Raw genomic sequence first — 16,948 nt, 5'->3', positions numbered from 1 at the left:
GTCCAGGTGCTGCTACTGGGAGAGAGAGAGCTGGGGAGAGTCCTCTCTCCCCGCCGTAGCCTCGGGGCAGCCTGCACACCAAACCCCTCATCCCTGGCTCCGCCCCAGAACCCGCACCCACTGCCCTGGCCCTGAGCCCCTCATCCTCAGCCCCACCCCAGAGCCCAACTGGAGTCCTCACCCCCCTGCATTCCAACTCGGCTCCACTCCTGAGCCACCTCCTACACTCCGAGCACCTCAGCCCCATGCCCGCCACATTAATTTTGTTATGTGCCCCAATATGAAGGTGATGTGGAATTCCACATACAGACACTCCCTGGGTTACACAAGTCCCGACTTATGCAAATCTGAATTTACGGAAAAAGTTCTGTAAACTAGAATTAAGTATTTATTTATTTTTGCGTAATGGAGATACGTTTCCGACTTATGCAAAATTTGAGTTACGCAAGGCGTTCCGGAACAGAATGCTTGCGTAAGTCGGGGAGCATCTGTGTGGAAGTGAGGTGAAGATTTCAAAGAAGGGCGTGCCCTGGTACAGACCCCAGTTCATTTATACCAGCGGGGCTCCTGTTTATTATGTCCATCCAATGTGTTGCTGTGCCATGGGGGAGAAATGGTTTTTCAAGCAGGTAGTTCCTAAACCATTTAGGGCCTAGAAGCCAATTATGAAAAATGTGGAAATCTGTTGTTTTATGAATATTAAGTGATGCAGAGCAAATGGGTTGACCTGGTTTTAAAAAGACACTGAAGTTTAGGGATGGCAGATACAGGCTGGGGATGGTGCTCACTGATTCCCTGAGACTGAGAAGTAGCAGGTCAAGCTAAGCCTAACTTAGTATTAAGTAAGACCATTATGCATGTTGGCCTGTTGTTGTTCTAACACTTTTCTCTGATTTGCTGCATTCCTATAGATAGATAAATAGTTTTGATAGCGTTCTTTTGGATAGCTAAATAGCTCCCAAAGTTGGGCCTGCGGAGTAATCACAGTTAGTGATTGGGGTGTTGTTGCCTGGAGACTGTGTAACAGAGGGATGAATCTGGGATTCCATCCCAAGAACAGTGAAGACATAGGGCCTGTCATTTGAAAGTGTCCATGGAGAAAGAGAGAGGGAGACAAAAGGTTCAGCTAACCCAATAATCATGTTACTAGCACCTTAAATTTCACCTAGAAATTCATAGGCATCCATTGGCAACTGTGAAGTACTGGTTTAATATGCTTGTAGGAAAATATCTCACTTTCTAAGTGGGCCAGCACATTCTGTACAATATCCTTTTTGATGGTGGTTTTAAGACATGGTCCCATATTGAGTGCATTTTAGTAGTCTTAACTTTGAGGTGACAAAAGTGTAAACGACAGTAGCAAGGTCCATATCTGAAATGTCACAACCTCCTGTCTTTACTTAAATGATAAAAAGCTGACCTGGCGGTTGCTGCTACCTGATCTTCCTGTGGCATCTAGGAATCCAACACGACCCCTAGATTGCAAACCTGACCAACCTGTCATGGCATACACCTCTACCCCGATATAATGCGACCCGACATAAGGCGGTAAAGCTCAGACACACCGCTCTGAGCAGCGTGTTAAGGGTGCCGGGCCAGGCTGAGGGGTTTGATAAGGGGCAGAGGGTCTCGGGGGTGGTCAGGGGCTCCCCCAGGGTCTGGGGGGCAGGAGCTGTGGGAGGGCACTTTTGGGGGCCCTGCAGTCCCAGAGTGGCCCGGGGGATTAGCGGGGGGGCGGGAGCAGCCCGCTCTTCTTCCCTCGCCCCAGCCGTGTTGCTTGGGGGAAGGGATCCCCCCCCACACTCACCAGCAGTGGCAGAAGCGGAGCAGCCCGGCCCCAGCCCGCTCCACTCCGCCAGCTCCTAGCCGCGTCGCTCCGCTTCCTGCCGCCAGTATAGGGGGGGCGTCCTTTCCCCAACCTCCCCACACTCACCGGCGGTGGGAAGCGGAGCAGCCCAGCCCCAGCCAGCTCTACTCCGCCAGCTTCCAGCTGTGGCGTTCCGCTTCCCGCCACAGGTGAGTGCAGGACCTTTCCCCAGCCTCCCCCCAGTGACATGGCTGGGACCGGGGCAAGGAAAGCAGAGTGGGGTGGGGCTGCGTCGCTCCACTTCCCGCCGCAGGTGAGTGCGGGGGGCATCCTTTCCCCAACCTTCCCGCACTCACCGGCAGCGGGAAGCAGAGCGCCATGGCTGGGAGGTGGTAGAGTGGAGCGGGCTGGGGCCGGGCTGCTCCGCTTCCCACCGCTGCCGGTGAGTGCCTGTCGGGGGGGTGGGGGTTTGGATAGGGGTCGGAGCAGTCAGGGGACAGGGGGTGGGGTCCTGGGGGTGATTAGGGACGGGGGTCTCTGGAGGGGATGGTCAGGGAACAAGGAACTGGGGGAGCCAAAGCAAGTTTGATATAACACAGTCTCACCTATAACGCGGTGAGTTTTTTGTCTCCCGAGGACCGCGTTATATCAGGGTGGTGTATAATAAGAGATTTGTAGTCATTTATTTGTCCAAGTTTCCCTACTTTGGCATTTACATAATTCTCTTAGTTTTCCACATGTCCACAGACTAGGGGAAACCAGTGTAGATGAAACCTGATTTTTTCACAAGTGAAATATCTTTTCAAAAAAACTTTTCAAGCCTTTTTTATGCATCATTAATAAGCAAAAAATACACAAATGTTTCCCTTCTTTCAGGTCATCTTTCCATTCTACCTTGTGACATGTATAATGTATGTGTGCGTAGCAAAAATATCACTTATCTCAGGATGAAAAATGTTGGTCTGTCGCAGTTTTACCTGATTTTTGTTTTTTATTTTTATTTTGAAGCTTCTGTCTGAAAACCCATTGTCTGAAAACTTATCAAGCAGGAACAATTCTACTTCAATAAATGAAGGAGAATAAAGAAAATTCCAGCCCTTCTGTAAATTTAGCAAACCTGGACCACACAAAACCATGTTGGTACTGGGATAAAAAAGATCTGGCACATACACCATCACAATTAGAAGGACTTGATCCAGCTACTGAGGCACGATACCGCCGAGAAGGAGCCAGATTCATATTTGATGTAGGAACACGTCTGGGACTGTATCCTTTTGAGTTGATATTTTCAGGGTACGATTGTAGCATTATGAATTAGAAAGTCCAGAAAAAATATACCAAGAGTGGTCCTTGTGCATTTGTGTCATTAATTTGTACAGTGTAGTCTTATTTCAAAAACATCACTAAGCTTTTTAAATTAAACATCTTTGATGTTTAATGTTTTTCTACTTGAACATTTTCTTCTGTTAATTGAATCCTAGTTTCTGTAACAAATGAACTATCTTAACTAATGAAGTGATAACTTAAGGAGGAAAAGTGGCCTGTCAGTTATGTGGTGATTTTAGAAATTAAAAGCTCCTAGTCTTTCCCTTAAAGACTCTGTTTGGGCATGCTTTTGAATTTACATCTTTTCTTGTGCATTTTGTCCCTCTGTATATTCTCTCCTAATTATTCCGCCTTTTTCTTCTGCTCCCAGCTTCTTCTCTTCTTGCCATTCCTTATACTTGGAATTACTTTCCACTTCTGTATACCAATAATCCCTTTTCTCCTTCAGTTCCTCATTAAAAATCTTAGCTTCTAAGGTTTTGATCTTCACTAAAGTTGGGTTTCATTTCAGCTACATGAGCCCTTAGCAATCACATGTTAATGGAGAGTTAAGGGGAGGCAAAATCCACCTGTCAGTCACAGGGGAAGTCCTTCTCTTGGCTGTACTCCCAGTCTGAGTTGAAACAATGGTCTCAGTGCTTCCACCATTTGCTTGGGTGTTGTGATCATTAAATTCCATGACTCCTCTCCAGGCCTGCCATTATTGCTGGCTTTTCCAAGCCGGGTGTGGGGCTTATGTCTTGCAGATGGTGTTATGGACCCTCTGTACCAAGGTGAACTTTACCTTGAATCTGTAGCCATGCCTTTTACACTGTTCTAGATATCTACTGCACTTGAATTAGATTAAAAAATGCTCAGGGCAGGCACCTTGTGTTTTTTGTGGGATTTTTTGGGTAAAACATCGCACTTACTTATAAAACTTTAAAAATAAATATGAGATATTAGAGAATCAGTCAGCTTATTTGTTCAAAACAGGCTTTTTCTCTGATTTGGCTTCCTCTGATGTGTCTTGTGTTTTGAACTTGATTTATACTGTTTAAATCCTTATTGTATAGCGCAGACACTATGACACTTTAGCAACTGGAATAATTTATTTTCATCGATTTTATATGTTTCATTCCTTCAAACAGTTCCCAAGATATGTAAGTATTTACAGCATTGACTTCTTAATTCCATGGTTGCTTTAAGTATGGAATATTTAAAGTGATGGCAATTCAGAAAGGCTGATGGCCTCATTTCTTAACTAAAGCCTCACGTTTATGAATAATCCCCTGAAATATCTTGCCACGGTTATAGTTTATACATATTGTTTCTTTAAATGTTTAAGCTTTCTGTTAATATTGTGCTTTTCAGAGTTGCAGAAGTATGTCATAAAAAGGATAATTTGGAGTATTTTAATTAGATGTGATTGTTTGATTTATGATTTAATGTAGAAACAAGACATGCTTTAAAGTATTACACAGTTCTCATATCTTCCATGTAATTAAAATGTTTTATCTTGCTGTTACAATTTTGTTATGTTAATGTAATTGAAACTATAACAACTTGATTTGCAGCAGGGGCTATGTGGTCAAAGAAAAGACAAATTACGTGTATCGTTACGTTTTTAAACCCCATTGTGAGGCAATGCTCTCTATGCCAAGACAAAAACCTCTGGTTGTATTTCTTTAAATAAATTAAAATGCTACTTAATAGATCGTCTTCCAAAAGGTTGTATTTACTTGGAAATAGGAAAAGGTAAATTGTGCGTATAATCATTGCCTGAGCTTCTAATTCTATTAACTGTTCTCTGAGAAACAGCATCTCATAACCTGATTGTTGAAACTGACTCTTAAAATACAATTATTTTTTAATATATAGATGCGGCATTGTAAATGTAGATGTTCTTACAGAATTTTCTTTGGTAGGTGACTGGAGCCTGCTGTCTCTTCCTGGCAGGAAAAGTTGAAGAAACTCCAAAAAAATGTAAAGATATAATCAAAACAGCTCGTAGCTTACTAAATGATGTACAATTTGGACAGTTTGGTGATGACCCAAAGGTAAAATAATTTATTCATGCTTATGATTCTTTTACTTAACTTAGCGTTTTAGCAGAGTTAATACTTACACTATGTATTTCCAGGCTTTATTTCTCTTCGGCGCTAAAAAGACAGTTGGATTCTCATTTGAAAGGGCACTGTCAAGTTAGATAAATAAACCTATAATTTTTCTGGCATATTACCACGTATATAGTCTAACTTAAGTGTGTTTCAGCTTTCCTGTTGCTTATAAGGTGTTTTCAGCAAAAGAGAAACTGATTGATTATAAACTGTGAAATTGACTACATAAAATATTGTCAAATTCATAAAGTAAATGAACTGGGGAAAAAAAATGTGCCACTAGTTTCTTTCAGTTGTAGATCTTAATTTGTAACTATAGTATATACACATTTTTTTAGACAAATATGACTTATTTTTAATTAGGTGCCATACCTTCAAAAGATTATGGGAGATCTTAGTTTTTTAAATCTCACTATGTGCTGTTGTTGGTGTTACTTTTCTGAGTAACGCTGCTTATCTTTCATAGTTTATTTAGCAGTTAGGTTTGCCATTGCATTTGCTGTGATAGCTTCAGTTTTCTTATTTGATACTCAGCTGTCACCATCAAAGGCCAAAGATTTTTCAAAGTGACTAGTGATTTTGGATGCTGCAGTTTTGAGGTACCTATCTTGAGGCACCTTATAGGGGCTCAGTTTTCCATAGGATGGGTGTTTAACACTTTCTGAAAAGCAAGCCTCTTTAAAGCATCAAGATGGGTATGCCACAACTGAGGCACCCAAAACCCCTATTCACTTTTCAGAAACTTAGCCCAAGTGTGTCTCTTGTGATCTGCCATCCCAAATGTAGAACAGCTCACCCCAAAATGGAGTTTTAATCCATTTTAGAGATTTTAGGTAATGAGGTGGGAGAATGGAGGTGAGAGTATGGATTCAGTTGTTTCATTCACTGAAGTAAACACTTGGTAAATAACCCTAAAGGTTAAGAATATTTAAAAGAAACTAATAGATTCAAGCATAATTAGGTTCAGTAATAACTCACATTGGGCAGTTAAATCTCAGAATGCTAACATTTAAGGTAGGCAACTCAGCCTCTGAAAGGTCAGGACTATCAATGGTAGGGAATAACTGAAGAGAAAGCTAGGAGGTGACTTGATCACAGTCTTGTAAATACCTGCACGGGGAAGGATAATCTAGCAGACAAATGCATAATAATATCCAGTGTCTGGAAGCTGAAGCTAAACAAATTCAACTGGAAATAAGGTCACATTTCAAATGAGCATCAAATCTTTATGAATAAAAGAGGGAAGTATATATTTTGTGGTTACTTTGTCATATTATCTAGGAGGAAGTGATGGTCCTGGAGAGAATCTTACTGCAAACAATAAAGTTTGATTTACAAGTGGAACATCCATACCAGTTTCTTCTCAAGTATGCCAAACAACTCAAAGGTAAATATAAAGAGTTGCATTGCTGAACAATATTCAACAGATCTTAAATAGCACACTTGATTTGTACTACTTTAAAAACTTTAATCTACTCACCAACCATCTGAGAGAAATACTAACCATATTTCCCAGAAGAAAACTGGGACAGAGCTTGTGACTTCCAAGCCCACAGAGTGAGAACTAGTAGAATTAGGTATTCTTGGCCTGTGACCTGTCCATGACTTGTACTAAAAATACCTGACTAAAACTTGGGCGAGGTGTTGGGGGAGTTGGCCTGAGGGGGTAGGAGGGGCTGGCAGGGGCTCCCTACCCGGCTCTGTGTTCCTGCAGCTCCTAGGCGGCGGAGGGGTGCAAACACCGGCTGCCGCAGCTCCCATTGGCCAGGAACATCAGCCCCTGAACCAGCACCAGGTGCTGCAGAAGTCACGTAGGTCATAGAAAGTCATGGAATCCATGACCTCCATGATAGACTCACAGCCTTATGTATAAATCATTTGAATCCATTGGCTTAAGGGTTTTCTTTTCCTGGCCTGGTATAACTTGGAAACTTACTTGATGCTTTCCTGTCTAGGCCTACAGGCGCAGGTGAAAAGTTATTTTCCTGCTACATGTTCACTCTCCAAACAATAACTATTTAACTTAAATTGCCTTAAAGTCCCTCCAAAAATCTGTTCCCTCACTTAAAAAAAATCATTTAATTTGTTCCAACTTACAAACCAATTCTACGTCCCCCTACCATTTTTCAGAACTCAAAAAATTCAGAGCAAAAGGCAAATGTTTTGGGGGACTTTGAGCATATGAAAACATGAGGTTAGAGTGTCAACAGGTTTGCACCCGTAACAGATCTGTTTCAGCTCATTTACCCAAAAAGATTAGAATATTACAAAGATCCCATTTTTCTAAAAAAGTCTTTTCATTTATAATAGTTTATAAAACTAAATTTTCTGAGCTTTTTAGTTTAGTAAACTTTTTTGTTTCTCTCTTTCAGGGGATAAAAACAAAATTCAAAAACTGGTTCAAATGGCATGGACATTTGTAAATGACAGGTAAAAAAAAAAAAAGTTTCCAGACATTTAAATATTTCAGCTAGTTACCACCACTTAATTTATTCCAGACTCTGACCTCTTTCCACAGTCATGCACATTTAGGCTGTATCTCTTCGTGCACATTCCAAAGACAGTTCATGTTTGTCCATGGATCACAGGTTTGGCCATGCTCCTTCTGCCCTCACTCCACAGTTTTTACCTGAAAGGATTCCTCTTATTCCAGGATAAAATTTAGATCAGGAAACTTAGGGGAAAGCCCAGATCAGGGAATATGGTCAGTCCTTGCTTCCAATCCATACAGTGAGGCCAGAAAGGGCATAGCCAAATCCCAGAGCCTTCAATACATATCGGAAGAGAGGTGTGAACCAATGTCTTGGCCTGGGAAGAGTTCAGTCCCAGAAATATAGTCTTTGTGCAACATATTTTATATTCTTCATAGTGCAGTAAATAGGTTCAGATATAAGTGGTGTTTATTTGTCTGTCTCATCAGACAACACTTGGGAAAAAAATAGGCAAAATATTTGATTTTACATTGTAACCACTTGTAGCTCAACTGAATTTAACTATGAAAGATGATTATGTAAAAATAGCATCTTCTTAATAGATGTATTGTCATTTCTGCATACCTCAGATGCTTAAATAAACTTAGTGTACTACACTTCTGTTAGCACTGTAGAGCCAACACAAGAGAGAGAACGAGCTAGGTTATATCTTGGTGCGTCAACACAATTTGTAATTACTCTCAAATTTCTAACTAGAGTGCTTAACTTTAGACATCCAGAAAAAAGTAGTCTTGATTGTTCAAAAGCGCTAAGCACCTATGATTCCCATTGATTTGAGTCAGACTTGTGGGTGCCCAGCACCTCTGAAAATAGGTCACTTTTACTCTGGTGCTTAATTTTAGGTATGCAAGATTAGACTTTAGGCCCAAATTTTCAGTCTTGAACACCTATACAACTCAAATGGAGATAATTACATGGGTGATGGTGGTGACGTAAGTTGAGGAAAGGTGTCTGGCACAGGTGTGACTGTACCATCTGGCTTGCATCATCTTTATTACAGATGGGGATACATAGGAAGGAAAGAATCTAGCTTGACTTTCAGATTCCTGGTTGAGTATTGGAATTCAGAAAAATGCCTTGGAAAAACTACTGGACTTATGCAGCTTTGTTCCATACTGTCATCAGTGTGGATTTAAACTACGTCTACTTTGGTTAAGATTTTCACTTATCCCTTAAGACCCTGCACTATGCTTAGTGCACACTGATTGGTGAGACTTATCCCATGGGACCTTGTGAAAAATGATGCTATGCAACATCCATTAAAGGGTTTCAGAGCAGAGGGTGAGGCATCCTGTGTTAGCTGTAATATAAATATAGACCTAAGTGCCATGGATGTAGAAGCAACATTAAAAAAAGAAATTCTAATCCAGTTTACTCTTGGAAAGTTTTTTAAAGCAGACTGCGAAGAGCTACAAAAGGATCTCACAAAACTGAGTGACTGGGCAACAAAATGGCAGATGAAATTTAATGTTGATAAATGCAAAGTAATGCACATTGGAAAACATAATCCCAACTGTACATACACAGTGATGGTGTCTAAAGTAGCTGTTACCACTCAAGAAAGAGATCTTGGCGTCATTGTGGATAGTTCTCTGAAATCATCCACTCAATGTGCAGCGACAGTCAAAAAAACAAACAATGTTGGGAATCATTAAGAAAGGGATAGATAATAAGACAGAAAATATCATATTGCCTCTATATAAATCCATGGTACTCCCACACCTTGAATACTGTGTGCAGATGTGGTCGCCCCATCTCAAAAAAGATATATTGGAATTGGAAAAGGTTCAGAAAAGGGCAACAGAAATGATTAGGGGTATAGAACGGCTTCCGTATGAGGAGAGATTAATAAGACTGGGACTTTTCAGCTTGGAAAAGAGGTAACTAAGAGAGGATATGATAGAGGTCTAGAAAATCATGAGTGGTATAGAGAAAGTAAATAAGGAAGTATTATTTACTCTTTCTCATAATATAAGAAGTAGGGGCCACCAAATGAAATTAATAGGTAACAGGTTTAAAACAAACACACGAAAGTATTTTTTCACGCAATGCACTGTCAACCTCTGGAACTCCTTGCCAGAGGGTGTTGTGAAGGCCAGTACTATAACGGGGTTCAAAAGGGAGCTAGATAGATTCATGGAAGATAGGTCCATCAATGCTATTAGCCAGGATGGGCAGGAATGGTGTCCCTAGCCTCTGTTTGCCAGAAGTTGAGATTGGGTGACAGGGCATGGATCACTTGGTGATAACCTGTCTGTTCATTCCCTTTGGGGCACCTGCCATTGACCGCTGTCAGAGGACAGGATACTGGGCTTGATGGACCTGTGGTCTGACCCAGTATGGCCGTTCTTATGTTTTTATGTACCTTTTGCATTTTTAATTTTGAAACTACTAAATGACTCACCTCTATTGGTACACTCTAATGCTTTGTGTACTTCAGTCATCCATAAACCAATGAGGTGTTTTTAACATAACTGCTATTAGTACCTTGTGCTAAACAAAAGAACTCATAGTGAATTGGTTAATGAATGAACGGTGTGAAATTTGTTGTAACTAGTTGGCTAGATCACTGAATGGCAGATTTTCCAACTTTTTGCTTGAAGAGCTTATATTATAGAACATAGCAATGAGTTGAGTGGTTACTTAAGAAAAGCTGGCTCTAACCTTTCTATGGGTTTTAAATTGCAAATCAAGCTGAGTATTTCATGATTAATCTTAACAATTGAGAAGTAGTGGTAAAATCAACTTTACTATAGCCTTCACTACTACATATGCTAATCGGGACAACTTTCTAGACCTCTTAGAACTAAAACTTAAACTTATACATTGGAGTATTTGGTCTCAAAATTCCCATGATTCACTGTTTATATTTAAGTGCATTTTATCCAAAATTATGCCCAAATGCATTACAGAATAAACGTAGAAATCCTTTTACCTACCACTGAAATAAAACTACCAAACAACTGTTTAGGACAGAACTTGAAGAATATCATATACAGCTGATGTTACAGGAGGAATTTTTTAGATAAACAGAATGTAATCACCCAAACTGGAATCTGGTGCAGCTAAATTCCCTCATGCTTTTGTGAAAACTTTATCTCGGTATGTCAGACTCTCTTTCTAAATAAATTCCTCAGAACAAATATTTTAAAACTGTTCCTGTTGCTTTTTGTTGCTGCAGGATAATGGTGCTTTTATGTTTAAAAATCAAATTACTATTAAATCAAATATCAGAGGAGTAGCCGTGTTAGTTTGGATCTGTAAAAGCAGCAAAGAGTCTTGTGGTACCTTATAGACTAACAGACGTTTTGGAGCATGAGCTTTCGTGGATGAATACTCACTTCGTCGGATGTATGCACGAAAGCTCATGCTCCAAAATGTCTGTTAGTCTATAAGGTGCCACAAGATTCTTTGCTGCTTTTATTAAATCAAAGTACTATTAACAAAGATCTTAGTTTGGTAAATTACCGTAGTTTGTGACGGGGAATCCTAGTTTTGTTGTTCCAAAATTATCTGAATGAGATGTTAAAACTTAACTGTCATCTGCTTTGTCTTAACAATACTTTGTAGATGTCAGGTATTCAGACTTGTGCTACAGCTATCTGGGTTATCTTAAAATGACTGTTCTTTGATATTCTAGTCTCTGTACTACGTTGTCGCTGCAGTGGGAACCTGAGATCATAGCTGTTGCAGTTATGTATCTGGCAGGCCGTTTGTGCAAGTTTGAAATTCAGGAATGGACATCAAAGCCAATGTACAGAAGATGGTGGGAGCAGTTTGTTCAAGATGTACCTGTTGATGTTCTGGAAGGTACCAGAAATATTTTGTCACACTTCAAATACTTTCCTTCTTTTTTTAATTTAAAATCTGGATTAGGGTTGCCAACTTTCTGGTTGCAGAACAAGTGCCGTGGTTTCTGGCCAATGGGAGCTGCGAAGCCAGCTCTCCGGGCAGGGGCAATGTGCAGAGCCTCCCTGTGCCTAGAGGCCACAGGACATTCCAGCCGCTTCCAGGAGCCACAGAGAGCCAGGGCAGGCAGGGAGCATTCCTTAGCCCTGGACTTTTAACTGCCCGGTCAGGAGCTGCCAGGGTTCCTTTTTGACTGGGCATTGCAGTCGAAAACTGGATGCCTGGCAACCCTAGTCTGGACAGTTTCTCCCTTAATCATCAACCTTGCTTTTAGGGCAGGGTACTGAAGATCATCTGTTTACTTAAGCTTTCCAGAGTGGAGCTGAGACCATGGCTACACTTGCAAATTTGCAGCGCTGCAGCAGGGTGTGAAAACACACCCTCTCCAGCGCTGCAAATTGCGGCGCTGCAAAGCGCCAGTGTGGTCAAAGCCCCAGCGCTGGGAGCGCGGCTCCCAGTGCTGTACGTTATTCCCCACAGGGAGGTGGAGTACGGACAGCGCTGGGAGAGCTTTCTCCCAGCGCTGGTGCTTTGACTACACTTAGCGCTTCAAAGCGCTGCCGCGGTAGCGCTTTGAAGTGCAAGTGTAGCCATAGCCTGAGTAATATTGTGATGGGTTGGATCACAGAAACTCCCTCGGGAAGTGTCAACTGATGTGCCAAGACTACTTCTGCCCTTGCTTTCCCTGCCAGCTCGGGACCCCTGATCCCTGTCTTGCTGAGCCAGACACACCTGTCTGCTCCAACAAAGACCCAGGGTCTGAATTACTTGCCCCAAAGCTGCAGACTTAACTGAAAGCAGCTTACTGAAGTGTTCTTGTCTTTAACACTCAGATGCCCAACTCCCAATGGGGTCTGAACCCAAATAAATCCGTTTTGCCATGTATAAAGCTTATACAGGGTAAACTCATAAATTGTTCGCCCTCTATAATACTGCTAGAGAGAGATGCACAGCTGTTTGCGTCCCCCCAGCTATTAATACATACTCTAGGTTAATTAATAAGTGAAAAGTGATTTTATTAAATACAGAAAGTAGGATCTAAGTGGTTCCAAGTAGTAACAGACAGAACAAAGTGAATTACCAAGTGAAATAAAATAAAACACGCAAATCTAAATCTAATACTGTAATACAACTGAGCAGAGGTAAAAATCTCACCCTGAGAGATGTTTCAATAAGTCTTTCACAGACTGGACCCCTTCCTAGTTTGGGCACAGTCCTTTCCCCTGATATACAGCCCTTGTTCCAGCTCAGGTGGTAGCTAGGGGATTCCTCCTGATGGCTCTCCTTTTTGTTCTGTTCCACCCATTTATATATCTTTTGCATAAGGCGGGAATCCTTTGTCCCTCTGGGTTTCCCTCCCCCGAAAAGCACCAGGTTAAAGATGGATTCCAGGTCAGGTGACATGATCACATGTCACTGCAAGACTTCATTACCCACTTGCCAGGAAGAGAGTAGCAGCCGTGTTAGTCTGTATCCGCAAAAAAAAAAAAAAAAAAAAAAAACAGGAGTACTTGTGGCACCTTAAAGACTAACAAATTTATTGTAGCATGAGCTTTCGTGAGCTAAAGCTCACTTCTTCGGATGCATAGAATGGAACACACAGACAGGAGATATTTATACATACAGAGAACATGAAAAGGTGGAAGTATGCATACCAACAGGCAGAGTCTAATCAATTGAGATGAGCTATCGTTAGCAGGAGGAAAAACAACTTTTTGAAGTGTATGTATAAATATCTCCTGTCTGTGTGTTCCATTCTATGCATCCGAAGAAGTGAGCTTTAGCTCACGAAAGCTCATGCTACAATAAATTTGTTAGTCTTTAAGGTGCCACAAGTACTCCTGTTTTTTTTTTGCGGATACAGAACACCTTCTATGGGCCATCTTAATTATCACTTCAAAAAGTTTTTTTTCCTCCTGCTAACGATAGCTCATCTCAATTGATTAGACTCTGCCTGTTGGTATGCATACTTCCACCTTTTCATGTTCTCTGTATGTATAAATATCTCCTGTCTGTGTGTTCCATTCTATGCATCCGAAGAAGTGAGCTTTAGCTCACGAAAGCTCATGCTACAATAAATTTGTTAGTCTTTAAGGTGCCACAAGTACTCCTGGTTTTTTTTTTTTTGCCAGGAAGACTTACAGGTAAAACAGAGCCATCTGCAGTCAATTGTCCTGGTTAATGGGAGTCATCAAGATTCCAAACCACCATTAATGGCCCACACTTTGCATAATTACAATAGGCCCTTAGAGTTATATTTCATATTTCTAGTTTCAGATTCAAGAGTGGTACATTTATACAAATAGGATGATCACACTCAGTAGACTATAAGCTTTGTAATGATACCTTACAAGAGACCCTTTGCATGAAGCATATTCCAGTTACATTAGCATATTTTCATAAAATCATATGGAGTGCAATATCACAAATACTATAAACCTTCCCAGAAAATTCAATTGTGTATTTTAAAAACTGATTTTTTTTATTATAAATGTTGGAACCAGATCAAAATTCTGGATTCAAATGCCTCTAAACTTAAGAAGTGTTCAGATCAGGTGATTCCACCATAACATTTTGCAAATACAAGTGGTACAGGTAGTAGCAGCCATGAAGTGGAATAGTGTGGAGTTCACAGCCTGGAAATCCTGCACTGAAAGACAAGGATTTTCTACACACATTGAGCTTCAAAACCCAGCAAGTGATCTGTCTATAGGATTTCTGTGCATATATAGCACTCCAGATTTAGGATACCAGTGGCTCCCTTCTCCCTACATTTATATACTGCATTTCTTTCTTTCTTTTTTTCTTTTTTTTTTAATAGGGCCTTCCACTGAACCAATGACTCCTCAGTTTGTATAGCAAACTGCATTTCAAAATATAACAAGGCATAGTGTTCCATATTACAATTAGTGCTTCTGATTCTCAGTTTTAAATGGACAGACATCAATAAAACAGCCCGATACAGAAAATGAAATCTGTGTTTAACGAGTAAACAACAGAAATGATTGCTTGTATCTAAGGGCTTGTCTAGATGGAGCAGGAGTGTGGTTATTTCTAAAGCACACTAATGTGTTGCATATTAATTGGTCAGTGTAGCCCCTTCTGATGCTCACTAAAAGTTCCCTATTGCTTTAATATAGTGCTGCTTTGAAACAGTGCTAGGTTGAAGTGCACTAGGGAGCATTTATACTATTATATACTTCACTCATTGAAGTATGTACAAAGAATTTCCTGAAAACCCCCGATTAGTGGACAACTACATAAAACTCAAAAGTTGCTAAAAATACCCCCTCCCCCATTAAATTAATAAATCCTGAAAAACAGAAACCCTGCAATAGAGCATTTTACCACGCCTTTTACACGCGTGTAGTAGTCCCCAGTCTAACTGACACTACCACTTCATATTCATTGGGAGTTATAATTTTCTTGTGGAACTGCATTCCTCCCTTTCTGTGTGCATGTACTTCACATTTTTATCCTGCATTGCTTGTATCCCATTCCAAAGGCTAGTGGCTTCTGGAAGTCAAATAACCTAACTAAGGAATCTTTTGAAGGTTTGGATATTTCAGTATTTATTTAGGCCATGAATCCAAGACGTAATTGTTCTTGGCACTGGAAAGATAAAACATGAAGGATGTTTTTCCAAAACAGCTGCTAAAACCTATCTCGAATCATATACTTAACTTCCACAAAGAGCTAGATAGTTTAGTCTACAGGTGAATATAAAAAATAGACTTATTAGTCGGCATGCCAAGTACTAGAAATGTATAATAATAATATTAGAAGAAAAATAAGTTTAAATATCCCTTAAAGAAACAGAACAACTCACAGTTTCAATCCATTTTTATCTAACTAGCATGTAGAGGCTCCAACCAAGATTGGGGTCCCATTGTACTAGATTATGTATATACCCATGGTAATAAAATAATCCCATCGTACTAGATTATATATATACCCATGGTAGATAAAAAAATTTTAGCCATAGATGTTGTTTTGACATTGGTGTCCCTTTAAAGGGTTTCAAGCTGATTATAAACATTGTTACGTTTTACTAGGAATGTTCTAACCTTTTGGACTTTTTGTTAGACATCTGTCACCAGATCCTGGATCTGTACTCACAAGGGAAACAGCAAATGCCTCATCATACTCCACACCAACTGCAACAGCCACCATCCCTTCAATCTACACCTCAGATGCCTCCAGTACTACAGTCCCAGCAATCTCAAAGTTCAGAGCAGTCACAGACACAGCAGCAAAAAGAGTCCCAGCAGTCAGTGCAACAGCAGCAGCAGCAACAAACACAACAATCTAAGAAACCCTCTCCTCAGTCAAGTCCTCCAAGGCAGGCTAAACGTCCAGCGGTAAGTTTAACTGAACATAAGTGGTGAACAGATTTCTAATTTAGAGCAGGAGCGGTTGTTTCCTTGGCTTAATCTAAATTATGGTTATGCTCTGAAATGTGACTGTAAAGTATAACCTTAGCATGTAGGATTTTTTCTTGCTTTATTGAGTTTAGGTCTGCTTATTTTAGTACCAAAATAAGTTGTTGTTTTTTTTTTTATGCCTACCAGGTCCGCAGGGCCTGCACCTCTCTTGTGCATTGTCAACAGAATGGTTTACTGTGTTCCAATCAGTTATGCCCAGCAACTGAAGGCTGTGAGGCATTTGCCCAAATGTTACTGATGAAATCACTTGATCTGCAGAACCTTTATAAGTGATGATGTATGAGAAAAGAAGAGTCCAAATTCACTTTCAGAAACTAGACTGATTTTGTTGGATTGGCCATTTACATTTTTCCCCCAAAATGAGCATATTTTATATAAAATCAGAGATTCAATATAGGTGGAACCCCTAATGTGTCATTTTTAGGCATTTTCAGAGTGGAACCACTTGATGGGGTAGTCTGCTCCCTTAATGGTAGTGATACCTAGCGGTCAGTTTACCCTAGGCCCTTTAAGATTTCGAAAGATCTGATGTATACATGGACCTGAGAGATATTAGTAGAGAGGAAGTGGTACTAGGAATAAGTGGTAAGAAATCGACATGAAATCCTGTCACTGTTTCTTAAGGGCCTGCACCAGGAGTCCTGCAGGGTGGGAGCAAGGCTTCCCTCTCATCTAACCAATTGGATGAGCATATATGCTACCTTCTCTCTCATAGCAGAGAAGACAGCCGTGGGAGAAGGTTTGTCTGCTGAATCCTTTGAGGCTGGAAACTTATTGGGGAAAGAGACTAGCTGAAGGAGAAGCTGTGCAAGGCCCTGCAGTTGGCCTAAATTACAACCCAGTTCAGGGCTGCTGTCTTAAAGAGAAAGA

General features: G+C 40.7%; 1 protein-coding gene across 2 annotated transcripts in view; it reads left to right on the top strand.

Moving 5' to 3' along the window:
- The window catches only part of CCNK (cyclin K), a 32,049-nt gene that overhangs the window by 1,616 nt on the left and 13,485 nt on the right, over window positions 1–16,948 (top strand). For both annotated transcript variants that reach the window (XM_045016925.1, XM_045016926.1), the window contains 7 exons: window positions 2,816–3,073; window positions 4,194–4,275; window positions 5,041–5,172; window positions 6,514–6,619; window positions 7,605–7,662; window positions 11,365–11,534; window positions 15,720–15,994. In XM_045016925.1, the coding sequence (XP_044872860.1) occupies window positions 2,877–3,073; window positions 4,194–4,275; window positions 5,041–5,172; window positions 6,514–6,619; window positions 7,605–7,662; window positions 11,365–11,534; window positions 15,720–15,994 (1,020 nt within the window). In that variant the 5' untranslated portion in view covers window positions 2,816–2,876. The remainder of the gene's footprint in view (window positions 1–2,815; window positions 3,074–4,193; window positions 4,276–5,040; window positions 5,173–6,513; window positions 6,620–7,604; window positions 7,663–11,364; window positions 11,535–15,719; window positions 15,995–16,948) is intronic.

The sequence above is a fragment of the Mauremys mutica genome, chromosome 4, assembly GCF_020497125.1.
Source record: "Mauremys mutica isolate MM-2020 ecotype Southern chromosome 4, ASM2049712v1, whole genome shotgun sequence".
NCBI classification, from domain to species: Eukaryota; Metazoa; Chordata; order Testudines; family Geoemydidae; genus Mauremys; species Mauremys mutica.
This window is presented reverse-complemented; position numbering and strand designations above follow the sequence as displayed.